The 25,083-nt window shown below is 37.8% G+C and overlaps 1 protein-coding gene across 1 annotated transcript in view; it reads right to left on the bottom strand.

Moving 5' to 3' along the window:
• OLA1 (Obg like ATPase 1) overlaps nucleotides 1-16,501 on the bottom strand; it is a 98,388-nt gene extending 81,887 nt beyond the window's left edge. Inside the window, exons 1-4 of the mRNA XM_064660808.1 lie at nucleotides 16,416-16,501; nucleotides 16,108-16,208; nucleotides 14,173-14,316; nucleotides 4,343-4,470 (exon numbers count right to left, since the gene is read on the bottom strand). Coding sequence (XP_064516878.1) covers nucleotides 4,343-4,470; nucleotides 14,173-14,316; nucleotides 16,108-16,208 — 373 coding nt within the window. The 5' untranslated portion in view covers nucleotides 16,416-16,501. The remainder of the gene's footprint in view (nucleotides 1-4,342; nucleotides 4,471-14,172; nucleotides 14,317-16,107; nucleotides 16,209-16,415) is intronic.
• Nucleotides 16,502-25,083: the final 8,582 nt, after the last annotated feature.

The following is a 25,083-nucleotide window of genomic DNA, read 5'->3' as shown; positions in this document are numbered from 1 at the left end:
CACTCTTATCACAAAGAACAAGATTTTACAGATTATCAGTTACCAAACTCCCCATCCTGCTCCTAAAAGGCAGCTGCAGCTCCTCTGCTGCAGAGGACTTCCAGCAGTGTCAGAGCACTTCCAGGCAGAGCAGGAGCTTCCCACCCCTACCTGCCGCACTCCCCAGCACCATGTCAGCACAGGCGGCTCTCATGTCCCTCTACAGGACTGGGACACCAGCTGATGGCACACAGATGAGCTCTCAAGTTCTTCCACAAAACCCACTGTTGCCTACCCTACTCCCAACATTGGGCATCCAACCCCCATGTTTTTTTATTAATTGAAAAGAAGCATTTGATAGCAAAGTACTTTTACAGACGAATGTCTTCCCCATTTCTGTAACTTTGAAAAGACTGGATTTCATTAAAGAAACTAAAAATAAGAGAAAAAAATGTGGAACATATTTTCTAGAAAACTAGGACTGCAGGATATCAGCGGGAAGAGAAACTCAAAAACATGAAGAGCTCTGGCTGTTTAACACCCAGTACATTTAAAAGCTTGACAGAGCTATAGCAGGGACTAAATACTGACATCTACCATTTTCTTCACTGAAGCATTGTTTAGGAGCAATTTGTAAATTTACACTTGTAACAAGCTTGCCATTTATAGTCCACCATACAAAGAAAGTAATTTTCTACAAGTACTTGTGACTGATCTGCCATAAAAGTTGAAAGGTGGTTAAAGCCATGAAATTTGGAAAAAACACTATCAGAACCTTCAAATAGCCTCCCTTCTGTAACCACAAAAACATTGCTGCCTCAGTAAAAACTGTAATACACCTGAAACACAGAAAACAGAACTGTCAAAAATGTTTCAAATTAAACAGTGAAACTTGGAAGATGAAAAAAGCTGTAACTACCTTAAAGCATGTATCAGGTTACTATGGTACTAATGCTGTAGAAGACACCACTATCCAGGACACACAACCACTTTAAAATTAAATTCCCCCTTCACTCAGCCAATAAGTAAGGAAGTATATCTTTCTGAGGTTTTGATAACTGGATTTGGCTAAAAGTAAATTACACCCCTACCCCAAAGAAACTGGGATAACATCTGAAATTTTTCTTTTTAAGCGTATGGAAATCAAATGGTTTAGTTTAAATATCAGTAAATAATTTTCAGTTTGTGCACTTTAATAGAAAAAAATACACAGGAGGTATCAAACCCCAAAAATGGACTGCTTTATTCTGTATATGAAAACTTAACCACCTTGCCTGCTGAGGTAAGAGAATCTGCTTCATATTGTTACTAATCATGTACAAAAATACAGCGGTGCTCAACACAAACTTACCTCTACTTTTCCTTTTCCTACTACCCTACCATGTGCTGTTTTCACAGATGTTGCCTGCTTCTTTGCATATATTAAAATACAGGTTAGACATAAAAACAATGTTTTTATTGATTTAATGAATACCATGTCTGTCAGAGAAAGTACAGTCTACATGGGATAAGGAAATTTGAAGGCTGAAAATACACAGCCATTTCAAGGTGGAATTACTGTCTTTTTCTAAATGAAGTAAGGAAAGTAGAGAATTTGCCACACGGAAACAGTTTTCATTTCTCCTCAGCTTTATGTCATGCAAAAAACAGTTTGGGTAGACACCACACAGAACTTCCACAGTTCCAACAAAAACATAACTATAATTACTTTGAAAGTACTACAGCTGCAGCTCACCTGTGTGCTCTGTAGTGGATAAACTGATAGGCAACAGGTTTCTTCAAAAGCCATCCATAGAAGTAGCAACAGTGTATTCTGTTATGGCAGCTAAATAAACACAAATAAACCTTCTGTCCTAAAGAAAACACAGTTCGACACATCCTCAACGAATAAAGAAAACAGGATCAAAACCTTTAGCCTAAGACTATAAAATACCTTTGATGAGATATCCAAAGTTTGGCTCATACTCAACAAAAGCTCTCCATTCCTAGCAAGCCACTTCCTTGCCTATCGTTACCTTAATTAATACAATGTGAGTTAATTTTCAAACTCTTTCTGCAAAAATACCAACAGAACAAAGCTAAGTCAAACAAGCCCTTCTTCAATAAACTCAGGCATGCAGACCTTGAAGTTTACAGCACAAATCCCACAATGACCTGCTTCTGACTTCCTGCCTGGCATTCATCAACAAGAAAAAGACCAGTTCTCCAAAGGACTCTGCTTCCCATGCTGGCCATCACCATGGGCAGCAGAAGTATACACCGCAACAACATAAAGTTCAGTGCTCAAAGGTGAAAATTTATTCAGATCTAATCAAAACCTTAGTGAAAACAAACACTAAATTTTTCATGCTTTGAAAATGCAGAGTCTCCAGATCACTTCCTAGTACAGCTCTTCTTACGAACATGTTATCGTTGTCATCTTCTCTTCCTCTTCAGCAACACCTCCTTTCCGGCTTGCTGGCATACAAGCCTCACCTTCCAGCCCACTGCTTATTCTCCTTGCATAGGAGCAGCCTGCCTTGGTAACCCATTTAAGTCAGTTTTATGTGGCTGCAGAGGTTCAGTATTTATTGCCTACCTGCCAGGCTGAAAACTGACAGCTGCTTTCAGGGCACTGGATCCCAGAGATACACAGTTCATTAAGAACTTGGACCAAACCCTGGTAAAAGGCAACAAAGGAGCTTCATCCTCTCAGGATCTGGAAAGTTTAAGGACTTACAAAAGCAGCTTAGGTAGTTTATATAATCAAACAGAAACCATGCAAGCTCCAGACATGACATAGACTCATTGAAAATATTCTGACGGGTGGATGGGTGTAAAAACATTACAGCATATTAAAAAGGTTTATACATTTTTATATTATAAGTTACCATGGCGTGTTGAAAAATTCAGTGAGTTCTAGGTTTTAAGTAGAGTTTGTGTTGTATAACTAATAGATTCTTTTTTAAAAAAATTATTTACCAGAGGACTATTACTATTTTTAGTATCAAATCTTTATTTTTTTAGTATTCTGGGGAAAGTAGAATTACTATGCATTTCACAGGGGGAAACAAAAAGTAATTTTATATCTCTCAAGCATAAAATTTTGCATCAGCTTTATTATTATTATTATCCCTAAGTAGTATTTTGAAAGAGCTTTGTGTTTATTAGGCAATCAACACCCACAACAATAATCTCATTCCTCTTGCAATCCCCAATGAAAAATACAAATGGTGTTATCCCTTGTAATAGCTACCTGAACCAAATGCTTAGGATTATTCAACATATAGATTAAGAACCATCTTCTCCAATGGCTATTGTATCAATCTGTTCCTTAATACGCATTTATGATACAAGTATCAAAATAGAGCAAGTATAAAAAGTTTATCACATCTGGCAAAACAGTATCAATCCCAGGACAGGGCATATTCGGGGGAAACTCATCTTCACCTCCCCCTTTTTCTAGTGTTATTGTAGGAATGGTTCTTGTGTAGTTACAAATATTTAAACTAGACTGATGTATTACTATATTAGTATTGATTTTGTTTTAGAAACACCCTGCCCCAAAAATTTTTTGCACCAATCACCAAATAAAAAGTATTTCTACCTTTTTGGTTTATTTTGTTCTATTGTTTCTTTACTCCCTGCATAGTGACCAACCAAAAAGACAACAACAAAGGTGTCCAGTTTCCTCAAATCTGCAGAAACATGAGGCTTGATATTTTTTGACCAGAAACCTTTTCCAATACTCAAAGTATATTTTGCAAACCAACATACACTTTCAATGAGATTTTAAGTCCAAGGTTGTAATTGCTGTTAATATGACTCTGAAGGCCAGTTCTACACTGTGGTAATAGGTGACTAAAGGGAATCAAAACCTTTGGTGTAACTGAGAAATGTTCAGAATTCACATGGAGAAGGACATGTAAGGGGGTGTTTAAGACTCAATACAAGTCACATAGACATCAGGAAAAGGAAAGAAGTGAGGCTTGCCCTGTGAGGAACAGAATCACAGAATCTGCTACTAACCCCCTATTTTCATTTTCTACTTCCATTTCATCCTTTTATTATCACATTCCGTTCTTCCTCCTTTAAGAAACTAAATAAACTGCCCTGCACTACTGGCAGAAGAAAATAACAAACAATTATTCCAGATTTCCAAAAACCCTGTTCCTTTTTAAGTCTTCAGTACAATGCTTATGAAGAAACGCATACATGTTATATAGCAGAGGATGAGAATCATCTTGGTTGGAAAACCCCAAAACACGATGACTTTGAATTGAAAGGTAAAGGTTAAAATTGTAATGGATATGTGCTCTACAGTTATTAGAGTACAACAATGCTGTCCTTATGCTAGAGAAAACAGATAAATAAGTTTACATACGCATCAGATGAAAGATCCCATCACAGGCGTTAATGTGAGACAAGAAGGAATTTCCTAAGCCTTGTCCAGTGTGGGCTCCTTTCACAAGGCCAGCAATATCCACCACATTCAGAAATGCTGGAATTTTGCTGAAATATGAAAGTCAAAAGTTTCATTACTGAAGCATATTAGTAAAAAGTTTTTGGCACAGAAATAAATTCAGAACATGAAAATCCAACATTTCTTTTTTCTAGAACAAGTTAAACATCACACTATGGAACGTATTACAAAATCCCCCCCCCCCTTGTAACCCTAACCCTTCTCTAATTTCTCTGTAAATATTTATGTAAAATTAAGTAAACTAATTTTGAAGTAAGTAAACTAGTTTTTTGGAACTATACAGACAACTATACAATAATCAACAAACTTGGTTCAGCAGGCATAAAGTCTATAATGTGTGAGGTACAATTTTCACAGCACCAAAGGGATGAGACATACAAATAGCCATTGCACTCTGCTATCACACACCTCTAAGGTTACCATTCAGTTCTGTAAGTTATGCAACTTTCTCAGAAGACAAGGGCATTTTTTTAATACAGTGGTGATTAAAACTAGCAGTGATCAAAGCAGAAAACAAGTTAAGATGAAGCTTGTATTATAATGTAAACAGCTGCAATGTTTTCCACCACAGTGAACAGCAAAGGGTTAAGCAGACATGTCCACATGACATTTTATACAGCAACAACACAACAGTCATGAAGTTTGAATTACCTGACACAAAAATGGAAAAAAGCTTTTAAACTAATGGAAAATGCATATAGAAATTTATAAACTACAAACCTTTTATCCTCTGCAAATTCTCAAGTTGTTTTAAAATTAGCAAATACCTTAACAGGCATTCATTTTTTCATGTATACTCTAAACCAAATTACTTCTCAAAATCCAGCTCAGTCAGGAAAAAAAACAAAAACAAAAAACACGCTAAAACTTTGTGAAAAGGTGTGGACTAAAAGCACCTTCACGTGGTCTACACAAATGACAATACCACCATAAACAGACACACCGACGTGAAGGGTGTGACCTGCGCCCTGCAGCCTGTGGGAGCACACAGTGCCAATTTGTAAAGCAGTGAGTGTCGGGTCTTATGGTGAGTGTTCTGTTTTATAGTGAGTGTCTTCAACGCGAGATTCAAATCTAAAGATATAAATTCTGTGGTCTACCTTAAGATGTCTTTTCCAAACACCTGCCTTTGCAGTGCTGCTCAGAGACAGAAGCAACCACTAAGATGGGAATGAGGGCTAGGGATGACTTAGCCAGTAACCTCCTAAACAGCCCTATACAAAAACCTTCTCTGAGCAGCATTACACTTCTGAAGTCTTTCCTGGCCACAGCCCAAACTGAGCTTTACTCTTTTTAGTGTGACAACTTGCTGATAAATACATTTGTTTTTTTTCAAATATTGAAATATTTGATGGCATGACTGTTGTCAAATCTGTAAGAGCAGGAAAATCCACTGGCATCAGAAAATAACTCTTTTCTTATCCCAGTGCCTGGTATGACAGCTATGGCCCAGATAGAAAAAAATGTAGTTACGGAAATCTATAGATCAATGTCTCTGCTCAGAGCAACTGGCTTAGGTTGAAAAAAAGCACATTTCCAACTGTTTTTTTCCTTGGTGCTATCCCACTTCCACTTGACTGCAAATAGCACAACACATGGTTTAATACCAGCAGGTGCACCTCCTCACTTCAAATGAACTCCCTAATCTGGGAAGAGATGATCCACTAGAATCTGTCTTAATATGGAACACCAATTATTTCTGGAAGAGTGGTAATCTAAAAGTTTTGTTTTCAATCTTGCCCTAACACTTCCCAAGACATATAATCTCTTCCAAGTAAAATAATTTCACAATACCAGATCACAATACAAAATACAAAATTTTTTTTTACCAAGTTGAAGTTCAAAGTATCACTAAACCTGTCAGGTGTAATAAATTAGGAACTTAATGACATGTTTCATGCCGCTAATACCTTTGTGATGTGCTCAGAAAGAAGCATGAATACCCTGAAGGGTGATTTTGAAAAAATACACATGAAAATATTTACAATGTAGCACAAGTTACTTAAATCCAAGTACACAATATGCTGACTTTTAGCTTTAAACTTCACTAGGCCCATGAAAAGAAGGGCCCATCCTTGGGAAGACAAATATCACGTGCTGCATGTTAATGCTGTGGAATGCAGTAGAAAGAACATTAATATAAGAACATTCTGAAGTAAACCAATTTTGCAAATTTCTCATTTTTGTCCCACTATGGTTTTCTTAGCAAACTACCTTTTTTTTTTTTTAACTACCAGTACACAAACTAAGAAACAACAAATCCTCCTCTAAGGTACTATCAAGAACGACTCACATTCTGAAGACAAAAGCCAGTAACTCCTTTTGCCTGATATGAACACAAAGCTGACATACTTCAGAAGAAACAGCGGCCACTTCCCAGTCAGACTTGTTAGAACTCCTTGTTTTTTGACATATAACTAACTCAAAAGCAGGACAGAAAAATACTGCTCTTTAAAGCACTTCTCCATTGTCATTTAAACTGTTTTAAGAAAAATAGAGGTGGTGTTAGAAATGTTGTATGCTCCCCTCTCACCTTTCTGGTAGGATTAACTTCCTGACCAGCCATCAGAACAATTCACACTTTCACTACAAAGATGCCACACTAGAGCAAGGCAGATACCTTCATGTGCAGATGGCCACTCTATCACCAGATTCAACCTCATTTGCTAGACAATGGGAAGAAACCACGGTACATTCATTTCACAGTTGACTAATACAAGCAAGAGACCTTTGAAGTATCTGGGTTTCCAGGACGTTTTCTCACCTTCACTTCGGGTACCACAAAGCTAACATTCCAAGCAAATTAATACTATCCCCACTCCTAGGTCTAAATATCTGTTTCATCATAGGAAGATGAATACCGAGAAAAGCAGACAAAGGCACAAGCTAGTCACACCTTCCTGTACTCCGAAGGACAAACAGTAAACATCATGAAACTAAATAAAGAGAAAACACTGCACACAATGGTGGGAAAGTATCGTATACCTCAAATATGGTTATGGAAGACTTAACTGGATTGTTCTATTTTCTTTTTTCCTCCTTCTCTAAACAAATTAATTTCCATTTCTTAAGATTCGTTAGTCAGCATTAGCATAATGTCACTGAGCCTCAAATGATCATCAGGAACAGGTGGCATCAGCAGATCATTTGTACAAATCAGTGCAACACTAACCTACCATAAAGCATGTCACAGGAATTTATAGTAATTGTATGAATAGTATGAAACAGAACACCAAATTCAGAAGTATCTCTGTATTTTAATCACAAGTGTAATCCTTGAGCAAGGATTTTTTACCTCACTTAGACAGCAACAGTGGGTTTGTGTTAGTGTCCTACCTTCACTGTATAAGCGACAGTGCAGTAGAGAGCACAAAGACTCGCTGGGCCAGACCAATTTCAGTTTTGTAGTTCAGTGGCTACAGTTTTCATTCAGGAATAAGAGGCTTACACCATCCATAGGGTTACACATTTTACAGGGGATGAGGCCTATTTTTCACCAACTTGGTTTCAAATTTCACTTCAAACTTCAGTCCAAAACAGTTATTTAAACAGGCAAGAGGAGTTTCTTTACCTGACCTGTTGTCCAGTACAGCAGTTCTGAATGGTACAATGCAGTCAGTTACCTATTTGCTTCTAAAATGCACACATATATGGTATCTCTAATTTGTTGTGAGTATTGTTTTTCTAAAATTTGAGGGGAAGAGGCATACATTTATTTCTTGGGTTTCCACTAGTAATTGCTTTGTAGTAATTGCTGTTTCTCTCCCTGGGTTTTTACACTTCTAGGTTTCCACAATCTCTCTTCACCAGTGCAAACAAAACCCCATTAGTTTCTCTGCAGCATTTGCTACAGTTTACTTAAACCTCACATCCACCACAAGACCCTGGAAAGCCACATGACAGCTTCAAGTAAATTCAAAGTGCAGCAGTTTTCCAGTAAGCCTAGATGATAATACTCATAACATACTTCTTACTCATGTCTTTAATAGTTCAAGAACTTTCTCTCAACTCAAACTCTACCTAATCCTGTAGGTCCCACATACCAAAAAGGCCAGATTCTTCAGTATTACGGTATAATGTCCAGCTTCCCTTTCTCTTTGGTAAAGCCAAATGTGCTACTCATCTCCTAATTCCAGCATAGGCTCTTCCGCCTTTAAAAGTATCTATGTCAAATCTGTTAGAAAAGAAATTATTCTTCTTTCCTGAAAATTCATACAACTTAAGTAGGAGTCATCTGTTAAGAGTTCACAAATGACCTGAAGTAAAAGTAGCAACATAGGAGAACATGTATATTGTGATAAACTCTTAGAGAGCCATTGAACTTTCAGTATGTCCTCACTGCTATTTTTGACTCATTTCCAAAGAGAAACGAACAGTTCAAAAACCCTCCCTCTTCCAGGAGACTGTATTCCTGCTTACAGCTTCTGCAATCAATCTTGCAAGCAGTTTTGACCAATGTAAGCAAAATCCCTCACTGGACAATTAAAGGAATCTGCTTCTGAAGAACTAGGTACTGCAGATGAACCCTGATCATTTCTACGCAAGAATGATTTCATTAATAGCATTTTATCCATGGTACTGACAAACAAGACTTGAACCTAATGGTACATGAACCAGAAGTGAAAAATCTGCTAATTAAATTGCGCTTATATGAATCATAAAAAGGTAAGAGATTCAATGTGGATTACAATACATAGTCGGCGTCCTGTATATATCAAACACCTATTCAGTAAGTTATTACACCAACAAAATACAACTAATGAAATTTTGCCTTCTCCCATCAGGCAGAAAAGATGGCTTGAGTCACCAGTACTTAAGGTCTTTCATTAACTGCTGGCAAATCTGCAATGCCAGAACATACATCGCAGCCCAGTTGATTTACACAGGCTCAGAACCAACTGAAGAGCAGGCAAATTCAGTGACACTGAAGGAAGAAGAACATTAACAACAGGATATACGTGCCAATTTTCAGTCGTTTTCAGTAAAAAATGGGATTGCTTGGATGTGCTTACAGATGCTGATATGTTAGTTACATCCAGCTAATTTATTGGTGTCTCACTCTGGAATTACAGGTGGTTTCCATTTACATAAATGCTCTTCTTAAATCTAGATTAAGTCCCACATGATGTCACTCAGAAAGTCCCACTGCTGATCTCATCTCTACATAATGCTTTCCAGCAACTGATTAATAATTCTGACTTTAAAACTTTATCAAGTATCTGAGTATACTGTCATATAATGATAGTCCTACCCTACAGTGAGCTGAAGGGAACTTTTATCTAATATTGCAGAGGACTTTCAGGACCTAGACAGCAATGGAAATTACTCAGATTTAGTTCAGTAACCATCGCTTGATCACTAAAGATCTGAATGGACGATTTTTTTATCAGCCTACAATGCACCAGATCAAACCAAAGCAACCTGCTGACAAAAAGAACAGAGATCCTGAAGTATAATGGGCAGTGCTAGAGTTGAAGAGGGGTACTTGCAATTTACGTATTATCCTCCTTTGAGATAGCCAGGACTGCTTTAAAATTTAAGTTTGAAAAGCACATCCAAGATAGATTAAAAACAGACTAAGTGAAATAGAAACGTTTGTGGGTGCAATAAGCTTTGTGTTTTGTGAACACGTATGTCCAAGACAACTCACCCACTTACAGGTGCAAACAAGGAATGAAACAAATATTGACAGTTTTAAAGCAGTTTCGTTCATCCTTTCTCACTTTACTCATTTCTGCTTATAATCTCATTTGATTTTAACTAAGGGAGGAAGTAGAAACATAGACTTCAAAATCACCTTTTTTACTAATGTTTTCACGCAAGTGGATTACTATCAGCCAATACAGTCCTTCAGACGTAACTATTTACAGTCAGGCTGTAGATTAGTTAGCTTAGGCTTACAGTGCTTCTTCCTGAGTACTTCTTTTAGTTAATCATGTAGCTTAAGGTAAGGAAGGAAGAAAGAATGCAAATATTTGCAGTGAGGAGTTTATCTGGGGCACAAATTAAATAAACTAAAGAGGACGTTGCAGTTTCCTTCACCCTCTCAGTCAAAATCATTTTCAGGCTTGAATCAAATGCCCTGAGGCACATCTCCTGGTCAGGCACAGTACACTACAGCTGTTGGCAGTAGGCAGGTCTGTATGGGCCAAGCCCAGTGGGTACATATAGTCAGAGGCTTTCAAGTTATGACACAAATCACTTGTTCAAATTACATGAGTTAGAAATACTTTTTAGGGTAAGTATGTCGAACTTTAACGTGATTAAGCAGCATCTGAATTAAATTTAGAACAAAAAATGCAAGAAAATAACTTTATTAAAGCTTTTATTAAGTTAATAAAATTTCTTTAGATGTACTACACTCAGTTCTTTTATTCTCTGAGACACAATGTCCCATAAAATATTAACTGCAGATAATAGATCATATGTTTCTGGCTTCCATGTCACAATTTTCATTGCAGGAGTTACCTGTTCAGATGAAAAACACCTCTTTTCCATTTTAGAATTAACAAATCTCAGCCTCTGATACCTACTTAGGATTCATAAATTAGTTGGGGGGAGGGGGAAAATACACTTTCTGCTTTAGTTCCTGCTGAAGTGAATCAGTTTAAAGAAAATATTCTCTTTCCAATTAGTAAACTGGAACTAATCCAATCATTAGTCTGTCAAACCCTGCCTGAAAGTACCTGTGTTGGGGGAACGGGGGTAGGAGGACAACAAAATAAAAAATCAGCAGTCTCCTTTCTGAAACAGCTACATGTGGGCACAATGTAACAAATATGAGTTTTCACTGAATATTGCAATAAATATAACACAAACAAATAAATATATACATTAAATTAGTAACATAATATAAACAAAGACCTTAAAATAACAAGCACTAAGAATTGGTTTTAGCACATTTTCTTCTTTTTTGTAATATCCACAATTTCATTCACACCAAAAAGCAAGCAATAGATAACATTAAAGCTCAAAGAAAGCTGCTCATCTATATCATTTGGTAACGACACAGCATTTTTTACTGGAAGTTCTTGGAGCCCACCTTCTGTGTACAGTCTATATCACTGAACTTATCTACTGTCAACAGTCATACATATATACATCATATACATCCAACTGCTGCAGAAATAAAAAATGCACAGGTTACAAGTTCTGGCACTGTATTTTAATCTAATAAGTACAGATTTTAACTGTGCATAATAGTCTCTAAATTGTTGCCTACATGACTTCATTTACAAACATTTCCATTTCCAATCAAGTAATAGCAGTCAGCTTTCACACTGGCTAGCAAGTAGCACATCAGTCCCAACCAAGCTGAGGCACTCTTCCTTTGGAGAGAGGAATGGATCTCCAAGCAATAAACAGTACCTGAAGAGTCTAACACTTCCTCCAATGGCAGAACAGCCCCTAACTCATACCAGCAACATCCTTGGCAATAGTCAGACTCGCTGTAGCAGCAGCAATCTCAGTTCAGTGTGACAGTCAGCAGCTGCCAGCCCAGCCCTCTCCTGCTCTTCCCTCCACTGGCTCACAGCAGGCACCAACACACGACCACATTGGCCTGTCACACATTATTTTAGTTAAAACAAAGTCATCCCTTCCCCTCCCCAATAATGTCTGCAGTTATGTGAAGACTAAGTGCAACACATGGAAAATAAAAACCTGAATGCTTTAGATTTTGAAAGACAAAATCTTGAGGCTAGACAAGAGTCTAATTTAAAGAGAATTCACTGTTTATAAAACATTCTGCGTGCACAGATGGATTACGTCTACTAATCCAAACAAGCACAAAATTAACATAGGACGTGTTACATAAAGATGAAGAACAAAATCAAGACTATACAGAGAAATTAAGACATTTAAATTACAATTCAGTAGCATATCTTTGTGACTGTAGCCTTCTTTTCCTGAGTTAGTCTCAGGCAGACAAGCCCAAACAACCCAGTAAGTTACCTCAGGCTACTGTGCTACTGAATTATCACTATCACTGCTTTATTACTGTAACAGTGAAATATTAAACTCATATAAGCAGCATAAGTGACCTCAGGAGCTATAACTATCCACTAATACCCACACTCATTGACTGTAAGTACCAGAATCATGGCTGGGCTTCGTGAACGAAGATTTGGGAAGGACTCTACCCACATTTGCTGCAAGAGCACTGGTGGCTGAAAAGGCCAACGTGAGATAGACAAGTCCGGTTGCAAAAGGCAAATAAGTACCAAATACTGCCAAAAAGCATTCAAATGAAAGCTGATTATCCAGCTCATTATCAAATGAATACAGATTCAGCAAATGTACTATTTTCATCAATATTTAAGAGTGATGAGAGAGAGGAAAAAAGAGCAAGGGAGGGAATTTGCAAGTCTGAGAACACACATACAAGTATTCACAATCTTTACATCTGTCCTTGTAAGGTGAGATGGCCTAAGGCAGGTGAGGGAGAGGTAACAATCTCTTTGTCACTTCAATTAGTAATTCAGAAACAGCCATTTATAGTTAAGTGAGAAGAAAAAGAGATTATTGAAGTGGTCAGAGTGGTACTAATACTATAATTTAGAAGAGATTTGTCAACAAAACTTAAAGACCACACCATTATCTCTGCACAATCAACAGCCTGAAAGTTTTGTCTCTAATTCAGCAGTTTAGTTTTTGTGACCCATGCAATAACAAGTATGCTTAATGTTGACTTGAGCAGGAAAAGCAAGATAACATAACAATCCACATTAACAAACAGCTTTGTATCAATGCAGTATTTAAAAAGTGCACAATAATTACAGAGAGAAGTAGCTTGTTTGGACCTGAAAATTAAGTGTCAGCATATGGATTTTTCATTAGCAACTGATCAATTTTCTTTTTAATTGTGGGTGTGACCTGGCTCTAAAGTTGAGGCTCAGGTGTTGAACAAATGCACAGACATACACGCTAGTTTGCCCTATGGTTTATGTACACTCACTTTATTCAAGATACCTCTGCAAGTAATTGCAAACTAAAATTAATTACTCACAAATCCTTATTAAAGTATGTTTTCTGAAAGCACCTTAAATTTTGCTGTTAAAGAAAAAAAAAAATTCCCACACTGAACATATAGAGCAGATTACAGAAACAATGAACAGCAGAAACCATTGATGGGAAAAAATTAATACACTCCTAGAATAATGATAGAATCAGAAGAGACGTAGTGTAGGAATATCCCTGAATATATCAAGTAACAAGTAGCAGAGCCTATTAAAATGGGAGAAAAGTCACAGGCAAAAAAGGTTGCCCATAAATCTTACTGCCAAATGACTGAGGATGAGGATGCAGGGATGTTGACAGGTATTGGCTACCTACGGCATATACAATATTCCAAATGATACAAAATACATGGTGGAAATCTTATGGAAATCTCATGACATGTTAGGTATGTCCACTACTGTTCATTTTCCAAACCTCTTCAGAATCCTTCAAGTCACCTGGGAGCACCCAGCTTCAAAGACAGGAACACCAAGCACGAAACGGTGCTGAGCAGTGACTAGCAGCTCCCACATTTATCACTCTCATACAACAAAAGTCATACTGGGGGCATGGGAAAGGTAAAATCCAGGTACACACGTAATTTCACATTCTAAAACAGATGTTAGTAAAAACTTAAAGATATTACAGTTGTACTAAACTTTTATGAAAACTTTTAGTTCCACAGTACTACTTTAGCTGCTTAACTGAAGAAAAATGTTAAGAATGTGAGTTACCTTGGAGGTTTGTGATACTGGCATAGGAAGTCAAATCTGTCATCTGGCACAGGTACTCGACTCTCATTTGGATCAATAGTACAGAAAGGGAAATTTTCTGCTGCTGCTTGACTCTTAGTTAACACATTGAAAAATGTTGATTTCCTATAAATGAAACACACACATTCTTGAAGAAGTCCAATTTAGAAGCATTTAAAAGAACTGGATAAAAACACATCTTATTCCAACTTGAAAGCAATACTGAACTTTCCCTTTACTTCAGTGACAGTGACCATTCCCCTGACTCTAGCAGAAGACATTCTTAAATATGTATCTGGAGTGTCTCACTGAAACCCAATGATGTTTGCCTCTCTTTCCTACCCTTCAAAATTCCCTCAAGTAACTATATAGCACGTGCCTATTAGGAAATATAAGTCACAAGCAATGCACAGCCCTACTGACCATTTTTCATTTTCCTCAAGTACAAAGTGAGACACCCATAAGAATGCTTGAAATTAATTTTTGAACTAGTTTTGCCATGACTCACCAGCTCTTTCCACAAGTGCATTGTTTCTTCAGATTTATTTACATAGTGACACAATTTCAGTATTTAAGCAATAAAAGTCAACAATCAAAAAAGAGAAAAAAGGGGCACAGAAAGCAAACCACAACAGTTAATCAATTACAAGTAACTGTTTGTGCATATGAAGATACAGTTCTACCTGACCAAACCTTTTTCATCCTTGTTAAATATCAGTGGGAAAAGCCTACAAGTGCTCTATCAGGAAAAAAGAGAACACTTTCCCTTAAACCAAGTAGCAGATTACTTTGCTAGCTGGCATTTATTACACCAAAAGAGAGCAATTCTTGAGTTATTGCTCAGAGAACGTTCTTTATCAACTCCCAAATCTTCTACCATAAATATTCAGGTTGTTGTGGGTTTTTATTTGTTTGCTGGGGTTTTCTTGTTGCACACAACTTCTCAGCCACTGGGAAGAAAAAAACTGAGCGCTGGCCTGCATATGGCTGACATGCACAAAAGTCACAATTTTCTTTGAAAGTTACACCAAAACATAACCACAAATGCTATTTATCCCCATTGACATGCTGTACAGTGTTACTCCTAATTATTTCCTTTATGGAGTGAATCTTACCTGCATCTACCTGAAAAATAAAATAAATGATGATGAAAAGACAAGAAAGCAATGCTCATGGCTTCGAGACATGGCACAAAGGCTTTTCCTCTAATTTTTTAAAGATTTAAAGCTTTGAGAATGCTGAAAACTTCTCTTAGTAAATACAGTGTATGAATTAATACCAAAAAGTTACACACTTATATTCTCGAAGTAATCAATTCATCATCCTTTACAAGTATAGCTCCTCCGAGGAGCTGTAACAACTACAGCTGAGAATCATGACAGAATCAAGGATTCACCTTCCATCATCTCTCCCAAACTGTCATTTACACAACATGTTTCATTACAAACTCTGAAGAAGTTTCAAGAAAGGAAGTTCTCTTCACTGTTAATGACACTTACGAATAATTAATCCATTCCCGTGCACATCATCCCCAAACATAAAAGAAACTTGCAGGCACGTGTTCCTATGTATTTGCATGAAAATATACGTTACACACACACAACAGTGGAAGCAAGGAAGTGCAAAACACATAGTGTTTTATAAAGGTCAGCAATTGCTAAGGCTTGTCCTTTCTTTGAGTCCTTGACTATTATCTTGTCCAGACTTGTGCATACCTGTCTCTCGCTACCTGTTTTACATGGCTCCACCTGTAAGCAGCTCCAGCTAAAGATGGAAGTCTATCACCAAACAGTAAGACTCGGTCTGTGTCTCTCAGCTCGTACCCCCACCCGCCTTCACCCAGAGACCGCGTCAGGTCGCTCTGCCCGGTGAGGGGCAAACCCGGGACCCCGCTGCCCGCTCCCCGCCACCACCTACCCCACGTTCGGCAGCCCGACGATCCCGATCTTCAGGGACGTCCCGAACCGTCCGATGATCGGGTGCGACTTGACCCCATCGCCTCCCTTCTTCGGGGGCATCTGAAAGCACAGAGCAAGGCACGCTGAGCTCCCCGCGACACCCCCGCGCACCCTCCCCGCCCCGTCCCCTCCCGGCGCGGCGGCCCAGCCGGGGCCTCCGCCTCCAGAAGGCCGCGCAGAGACGCCCGCGTTGCAGTGCCGGGCGGGGGCGCGGCGGTGCCGGGGGTCCCGGCGGCAGTGCCGGGCGGGGCGGGCGGTCCCGCTCACCTCGGCCCGGCCCGGCCCCGCCGCGCAGCAAAGGCGCCCGTGGACCCTCGCACGCGGACACGCCGGCGGAAGGGGCGGTGCCGCGCGCGGCCATTGGCCGGGAGCGGCGCGAGGGGAAAGGTCGCGCCGGGGGCGGCGCCCAGGGAGCGCTCCCGCCCCGCCCCCTGCGGCCCCCGCGGCGGCCCGGCCTCCTCACGGCCCCGTGCGGAAATGGGGACGTGCGGGCAGCGCTGAGGCACAAAGAGGAACGCTCTTGGCTGCGAGCAGGGACGCGGGCACAAATCGCACAATCAATGAGGTTGCAAAAGACCTCTGAGATCATCGAGTCCAACCTATGACCGAACACCACGTTGTCAACCAGACCATGGCATTCGGTGCCATGTCCAGCCTTACCTTAAACACCTAGAGGGACGGTGACTCCACCACCTTAGGCAGCCCGTTCCAATGTCTAATCACCCTTTCTGTGAAGAAGTTTGTCCTAATGTCCAACCTAAATCCTAGTGCAGCTGAAGGCTATAACCTCTTGGCACTATTTGCCTGCGAGAAGAGACCGACCCCCACCTGGCTACAACCTTCTTTCACGTACTTGTAAAAAGCTGTAAGGTCACCCCTGAGCCTCCTCTTCTCTAGATTAGTGTCCTGGTCTTCTGTTTCCCAACCTAACAATCCTGCACCAGAGCAGGAAGCACTGGAAAGGTGAAATACCCAGTGCCCAGAGAAGCGCCCTAGGCACCCGTATGCTTTTGGGATTCAAAAGAGCGCTGGTAGTTGGACCCACCACTAGATTTTTGTTTATGCTTATCTAGATATTTATAAAGATGGTCAAGAGGAGACCATTATAAACACATTGGGATTTATTTATAACTATCTACGTCTCAAATTAATAAAATAATCTAGGAATAAAATAGAGATTTCATTAAGAAAAGATGAAACATTTAGAATCTATAAAAATTAATTTTGGAATGTTACAGAAGTGAGACTGGGATTCTTAAAAAAAACTAGACATTTTCTTTAACTCAGGCTCTGCCTCTCTGAACCATTAAAGACAAGCACCATCAAGTGTTGCCTGCTAAGAAAATTGAAGGAGAGAAGACAGTAAAAACTGTTCTTATAGCATGTCCTATTTTAAGTCCATAAGATAAAATTCTCAAAACTTGAAAAACACCAGAGTGAAGGAGTCAAGGTGAGAGTATCATCAGATTATATATCATCTCTATCACAATAAAAGGAATATAATTTTGAGCATTTATTTAAATCCTTCTTTTTTTCTTTTTCTTTCTTTTTTTTTAAGAAAGGATACTTTTACTAACCCTAATTTGATATTATACATAAAAAATGGCTATTACAACTTTTTTATTCAGTGACATGAGATTTTTGCAACAATAATGTTGAGGAAGAGAATGCTGTGTCTGTTAGCATAGTATTAGTACAGTGATAATAACAATCAGTTCTTGCTGGTAATATGCTTATGTGGTCTTTCTATGTCTTAAGATCTATCACTACACATTTAAGAGGAGAAAAAAAGAATATCAACCATCTAATTCAGATTAATATACACTTACTTCACTGTTGAATAAAGCTAATGTATTACTACACCAAACATTCAGAAATATTGAAATTAACAAAAATTATTTATAAATAAATGCAGAGCAGCTCCTGCATCCTTCACATCCCTAAATTACAAACTTCAGTAATCAAATTTAGTTTCCTTTTCAGGAATGGAATAAACACATCCTAATTTTCCACCCTTCTGAAGTTCAAGACACTTTTATCCATACTTGTCCTGAAAGTAGGGTTATGCAAGACTGTTTTACAGCAACAGTAAGGGATGGATTAGCTCTATTAATAAGATCACAAACTGTCTGAAAGACTATTTTTGGGAAGCTTTTCTGTTTATTAAATTTCTTCACCATCCTAACATTTTGTCAGACAATGTTGTTGTCCAGCTCTCAGAAGATAAACTTTTTGACTGTCTTCTTAAAATAAAAATATTTAACTCTGCTGAATATTTTTGTGTGACTGGAAAGTTGCTATTTATCTGGCAGCTGATCAAGTCTAACTTTTTTTGCTTACCAGTTCATAAGCACAATACAGACACAAGCAGTTTGATACATTAAGAAGTGTGTTTGTGTATACACAAATAATAGAGCCTACAATAGGTATAATTCTGATTTTAGCTTTTGGGGAAAACAGCTGAACTCTGGAAGACAAACAAAATTAAGATCCTGACTGCTTTTGTTGCTGTACTTCAATAAGACTACATATGGTACCAAAGTCAATGCTGTGTGTGCAAAAATTTGCAAGTTTGAATATACGTTTTTAATTTATGCTCTTCATACAACATACTGTAATAATGCCCACCCCTCCCGCCCTTCCTCCAGTCTCTATATCCAGTTTACTGTTAGCATGGCCACTTCACTAAATACAGATACAGGACTTCAAAGCATTTGATTCCTTCAGGTAGAAATCGACTCTTGGCAATGTAACACTTCATCTTACATGCTTTTGATTTTGAGTTGCTTTTAAAGTCAAGGTTTGCCTTACTCGGCTGAATATTTCTATCCAAATCTGTCATAATGGTGAAGACCTCATTTTAAACTGGCATACGTAGTTTAAACCATAATAACCTTGACCATATTACATTTAAAATGTGTTTTATAAGCTTAATGGGAAAAAAAAAAATCTAGAGAGCAATCATCTCAATGTCAACTCTCCAACACAGAAGTACTGCACAAATACAGCTTATTGTACAGCTGGAACACGTGCAGAAGTCAAAGAGCCCTGGGGCAACTCTACCTGATTAAAAACAATGTTTAAGGGACAGTAATAAAACAAACACTTTGTTGTTTCTGCCACCAACATACTCTTTGCTTTTTGCTGCCCAGAACATATATTTACAGCAGAGTCACTGTTAACTGCAAAAATAAGTGGTTCTGTAGAACTGAAAGAATAAAGACAGAGTCCCTGATCCTTGCTGTGACCAGGCAATGTTCAGTGCAACCCAGGGGGTGAGAAAAACAGAGCTGCTTTTGCACACTACCACTCTGAATTACCTGGGTCTCTGCCACTTGGAGGGCACTGGATGACTCCCAGTAATAAATACACTCAGAGCTAAAAAGAAACAGTATTCAAGGGCAGGTCTAAACTAAATGGTGTTCATCGAGTTCTGTGAAGTTTAAAAGTAGTCATCACCCCACTGAACTGTGCTCGAATACAATATTTTTAAATATTATGTGCTTTTCCTTTTAACTGCGGATTCAGGCAGTGTCATAGAGAATTTAACCTTATTCCATTCTTTATACACTTAAATTCATTCTTTGCATTTTATACTTAGTCATTTTCATGCTTTGGTATTCTGGTAACTGTCCTTATTTTAAGACCAGTTAATGATTGTTAATGATGTTAATGCTGCCCCAAATTGGTCAGGATTGCTATGGTGGCATAAAGCATCTCTCACCCCTTTCTGCAATACCCCAGACTTTGTCAGTCTAAAAGATCAGGACAGTCTGATCTGCCACATATTATTAATATTTCTAGATCATGAGTCTGGAAATATCAGCTGAATTTCGTATCTTTAACGTGGACAATGTCACTAACAGACATAACGCATACTGAGAAGTTCATAGTGAGAATAGTGAAAGAGATTAGCTCATAGGAAGAGAGAGAAAGCCAAGAAGAGAGAGGTTCTAGAGTAAGAGAAATAACCTGTGAATTAATGAAATTTTAGTTCAAAAGTTACAGGTCTACTTTGAACATTTCAGTAGCTTAGCAAAATGAGAGTCCTAATATAAAATAAAAATATTTTTATGATTAATACTAATAAAAACAGAGAAAAAAGCCTTAAATTGGGAATAATTATGAGGTGAGCAATACTAGGCTTTTTCTAGGCTTCCAGGCAGTTAGGACCATTCTAGCACGATCATTTTTTTTCTACAAATTAAACCATAAGACATGAAAGAACTGTTAAAAGACAATAAATGGTAATAGTCAAAGAAAAAGGGTTAGATTTCATTTTATTTAGTGCTGTGAATGATAGCACTTAATTGTGGATTAATCAGGATGCTTGATCGTTGAACAACTAAGTCTGAGAAAGGAACATAAGTATTAAATACTTCTTGTGCCTTGAAGGGTATTACTGAACATGGAAGAAGATTCTCTAATCTACAAATAGGGAGAGTTCTGTCTCTGAATTTGGGATATACCTGTATACCTATTAGCAAAAACAAAAATCAAGCCAAAAAGAACCCACCATAGCCCACCCCACAAGAATGCTGACTAGGAATAAACCCACTGAAGGACTTATTCTTGAATCTGTTTTCTATAATCTTAGGGCATGTTCAGCAGCCTGGGAGATACCTGCAAGAAGGAAACCTTAGGGAAAATAAACTTTTCCATAATTTGCTCTAACCTCTACCATTTTGTGCGAGGCGCAAGTTTGAAATTACAATTTAGAAAGCTAAAATAACATAATATTTGGAATTAAGTCTAGATTATTGACTGGTTGCAGTTAAATGTCTATGCAAGAATAGCAGACTCTTGCTAGCTTTCAAAGACATTTCATCTTTCTCTTATAGGGCACAACAATGTTTGTAACATTTTTAGGATAGATACAATGACTTCATATATTGAACACAGTAGAAAAATGTATTGAGAGATTTGGATAATTGAACTCAAAAACATCATTGCAGGAAAAAGACCATAAACCTCATTCTGGGCCTAATGCAGGCTGAACAGTTATATTCTAGCCTGATAAGATACATTATATTTTGATGGAAGAACAAGATGAGCTTCTTAATATACTACATAAGTGATAACTATATGTTTTATATATTACATATGTGCAAAATGACTGTAAAAAAAAACCAAACAAAATATTGAAGTACATCATGCAGCAATTCTGAAGTGTTTTAAATTTTATCTATATTGTATTTATTTTACTTTATAACTTCAGGTTGTAATGTATTTTATAACATGAAGAGTTCAGATAAAACTCAGTAATATTCATCTACATTTCTAGCAGTTGAGAAGAAGAGTTACTCGTGGGAAATAGTTAGGACACCATTTGCAAAATAGCAAAGAATTCTTTACACTCTGGAAAATCTGCAACCTTTACCAGGTCATCCAAAGTTCTCACAAAAATTGCACGTATGGCTGGATGTGGAGCCTGGTGCAGTACAGAGAAAGGGGCTGTGACATGTCCTCTGGGGTTATTCATTAAAGCCCCAAAGCGCTCACACCTGTACATGTAGAAAGGTGGTAACAGGGATACAGACCACACCTTCAAGATGGGATTGCATATGAAAATTTCAAGAGTTTACAACAGCAATCAACTAGTTTTTCCTCCTGAAGGTATGTTGTTTAGGATGAGCAGATGGTTGTATACCACAGTCCAATTCAGAAACGCTGTGGTAGCACCACACCCCTAGAGAAGGTAGGATGACAGTTTCTGTTCTACGTTAGGATTACGGTGACCTCTGTAAATACAATGGAGATTTATTTTGTAGAAGGCTTCAGTTTACACATAAATACTACTAGCATACTGCTGATATTGCATGCTTGTGGTTATAATAAGAATTCAATCATTTTTTCCTTGTAACTCAGCTAGTATATTATAAAAATCCAATAAAAAATCAATTTAAAACTTGGATCACATATACATTATTTTTCTTTAATTTCATGGTAGCGTTCTTATTTACAAGAAAAAGTCACAATGCAATTATGCCTCACTTGTGCATTCAGGAGAGGACCTCTTTGCTGCTTTGTAACTTCGTAATTCTCTATTCAGAAGAGCTTAGAAGCTCAGCAAAGCTTCACTCAACACCAATGTTTTTTCCATAATTTACTTACAAAGTTGTTCATAACTTTCTATTCTCAACTGTGCAGTACTCTCATCTGTAAATGTGGGATTTGACATTTTGTAACTTAGGAAACAACTTGTAAATGAACACTGTTGGTGGTGCCAGCATAAACCAAGAGTCCACAGCCATTGCAGGGACCCTGGCAGTCATCTCTACAGGTACCTCATCATAGTTGTTGCCAGGTGATGGTGGGTGCAAGACAACTGTTCAGGTACCAGTGCAGCTGATATAAACCTACTAGCAGTCAGCTTCCCATTGTATCCCATGCCCTGTTTTCCTAAAGGAGAATTACATTCATGTCAGTAACAGGAAGAGATCACTGTCCTGCCCTGCTAGTTGCTGGGCTGGAGGATGCACACACAGCAGGACAAAACTGTGCATGCTCTTCAGAGGAATTACGGAAAGACAATGAAATCCTATTACCAAACACTGAGAAGTTACTTATCAAGTGGTAAAGATTATTATGACCATGTTAAGAAATAAAACATGATCATAGAAATTCTGTTGTCTCATAACCCTAATATTTTTTGTGGGTACAACCAAAGTTTGACTTAATAGCATAAATGCTTGGATACAGATTTCACTAACAAGGATTTCAAAACCCAAATAAATTCTGCAGAGGGATTTTCAGCCAGAGTTTAACTACTGGTTGCCACTATGTAAAATTCCTGTCCCGCTAAAGAAACACAAGAGCGTGGCCTATTGCAAATAAGTATTTTTCTGCCAAATCTAATCTACATCTTTTTATACCCTTATGCCAAGACTTTATATCCCAGTCTCCCTTTTAAACCAAAGCTTTGGCTTACAAAGTATTTTTATTCCTCTCAATAGCTTTACTTAGACCCTCACATCTTTACTACAATGTAAAAGAAAGGTTAGTGCATTTGCAGCAAGTGCATTGAGAACCCTGAAGTGGAGAAGAACTACTGCTGACCAGCTGGGGGAAGGCACTGAAATAACATCAGTGACCTGCTACGAGAAGAAAGAAATGTGACCACTCTCATGTCAGATGAAAAAACCTTTAATAGTTTAATTGAAACAGATTGATTGTATCTCTTTCCTTGTGACATCAAAATTTTGCCTGTCACAATGAACTTCCATAGGGAAGAGCAGTCTTTATTGGAAAAGGTACTGACTCTGCTTTCTCAGTAAGGGAGGTCTTAGGACATTTGCCATGCCAGTTACAATTTCCAGAAAGCCTGACAACATCATCTGAGAAATTACATATTTGTGTTGGTCTATTTTAGAAGTCAGGTTCTTAAAGTGTGACACCTTGTTTCTAACCATAGGCTATCTGACAAGAAGTGAATCCAGTTGTCAAAAATTTTTAATGTCAAGAATATGAGAATCTCTGAAAGGTCCATAGCCTGTAGTCATGTCTGTCTAATGCAAGTGGGTAGCTTAAGTAATTTGGGAAGAAAATTTTATTTCCTGACTGCACAGAGCTCTGACTGCCAACTTATAGATAATATATATTCTTTTCTCACTTCAAGGTGGGCAATATTATTTCTTTGCACATTATATGAACCTAGAGGAGACTATATTATTAATGATTTGAGGTGTCTAGCTTTTTTAAACTGCTTAAAATAAAAAAAGTCAAAGACGGGTACCTGAAGTTATACAAGATCCCTTTAAGATATTTGTAGAACATTGGACATGAAAAAATACTCTTCTCCTCTTACTTTCCTGAGTATCTCATCTATGATCCATTCTTTTATAATAAATGTACATGCTGATAAATATTAAAAAAGAACTATATACATATTAATTATGTTGTGATTGTTTATCACTTTTTTTCCATAATAACATCTTTTGTGTATATTCTGATCATTTTTGGGAAGGTCTTATGATCTAATCTCCAATCTATTTAAAAGAAAATGCTTTGTGTGCCATTTTATACTCATGGTCGTTTGGAGTTCTATTTCAGCTTCATTAATATTGATGGAACTTGTCTCTGCACTCATTCTCAGCAGATTCTTTGAAATTAATCTTCAGCATTTACTGTGATTTGTTTCTGTTTTCTGCTTCATCCCTGATTCCAGCTCTTCTCTAGTTAATTTTGTTTTCTTTATTTTTATCCACTTGCTATGACGGTTCTACTACTTGTGCCACTGTGCTGTGTCGGTCCTTTATGGGATCCCTGTTTCATCTCTGCCTTTCATTGTGATTTTCCATCATTATGGGCCTCTTGAATAAAAATGTAGCCCTTGTTTCTGGCAAAGTCCATGTTCCTTTTCTTTCTGTGTGATTTTCCATCATTACTGTTCTTAAATTTCTTGAATAATGATACATACTATGAACAAATGGATGAAGCAGTAATGGCTTCATCAGTGTTTTCTAAAATATATCTGCAGCTTTTGGAGCATACAGTGCTACAGTAGAGTCTGTGGCATGTTTGTAAAAGCTTGATTTTTAAAGTGTATTTTGCAGGCTATTGATGACTACGCTGCTCTGCATTAATAATTTGCTTTCTTTCTAGCATTATCTACTTCTCAGAATAGCGGTTCCAAAAAGATATTGAAATTGAGGAATAAGTATTAGCACTGCACATCTTTGTATAAAATATGGCGAAAACGTAATCACTTTGTGATGTTCACAGCAATACCGCTATGTTATGGAACTAACAGGATTCTTGTTAGGCCTTTTACATGCAGGATGTATGAATAGATTTCAGAATCCTTATTAAAACAAGTCAACATTTTAATTTGAAGCAGCATATCATAATAAACAAGTAATCAGAATAAATGTTTTAAAAATCTATCCGCAAAAATGTGATAAATGAAAAGTTGTACTTCAGAACTAATTAGTTA

The sequence above is a fragment of the Pseudopipra pipra genome, chromosome 7 (genome assembly GCF_036250125.1).
Source record: "Pseudopipra pipra isolate bDixPip1 chromosome 7, bDixPip1.hap1, whole genome shotgun sequence".
Taxonomy (NCBI): domain Eukaryota; kingdom Metazoa; phylum Chordata; class Aves; order Passeriformes; family Pipridae; genus Pseudopipra; species Pseudopipra pipra.
Note: the sequence above shows the minus strand (reverse complement) of the source record. Positions and strands in the feature narration are given on the sequence as shown.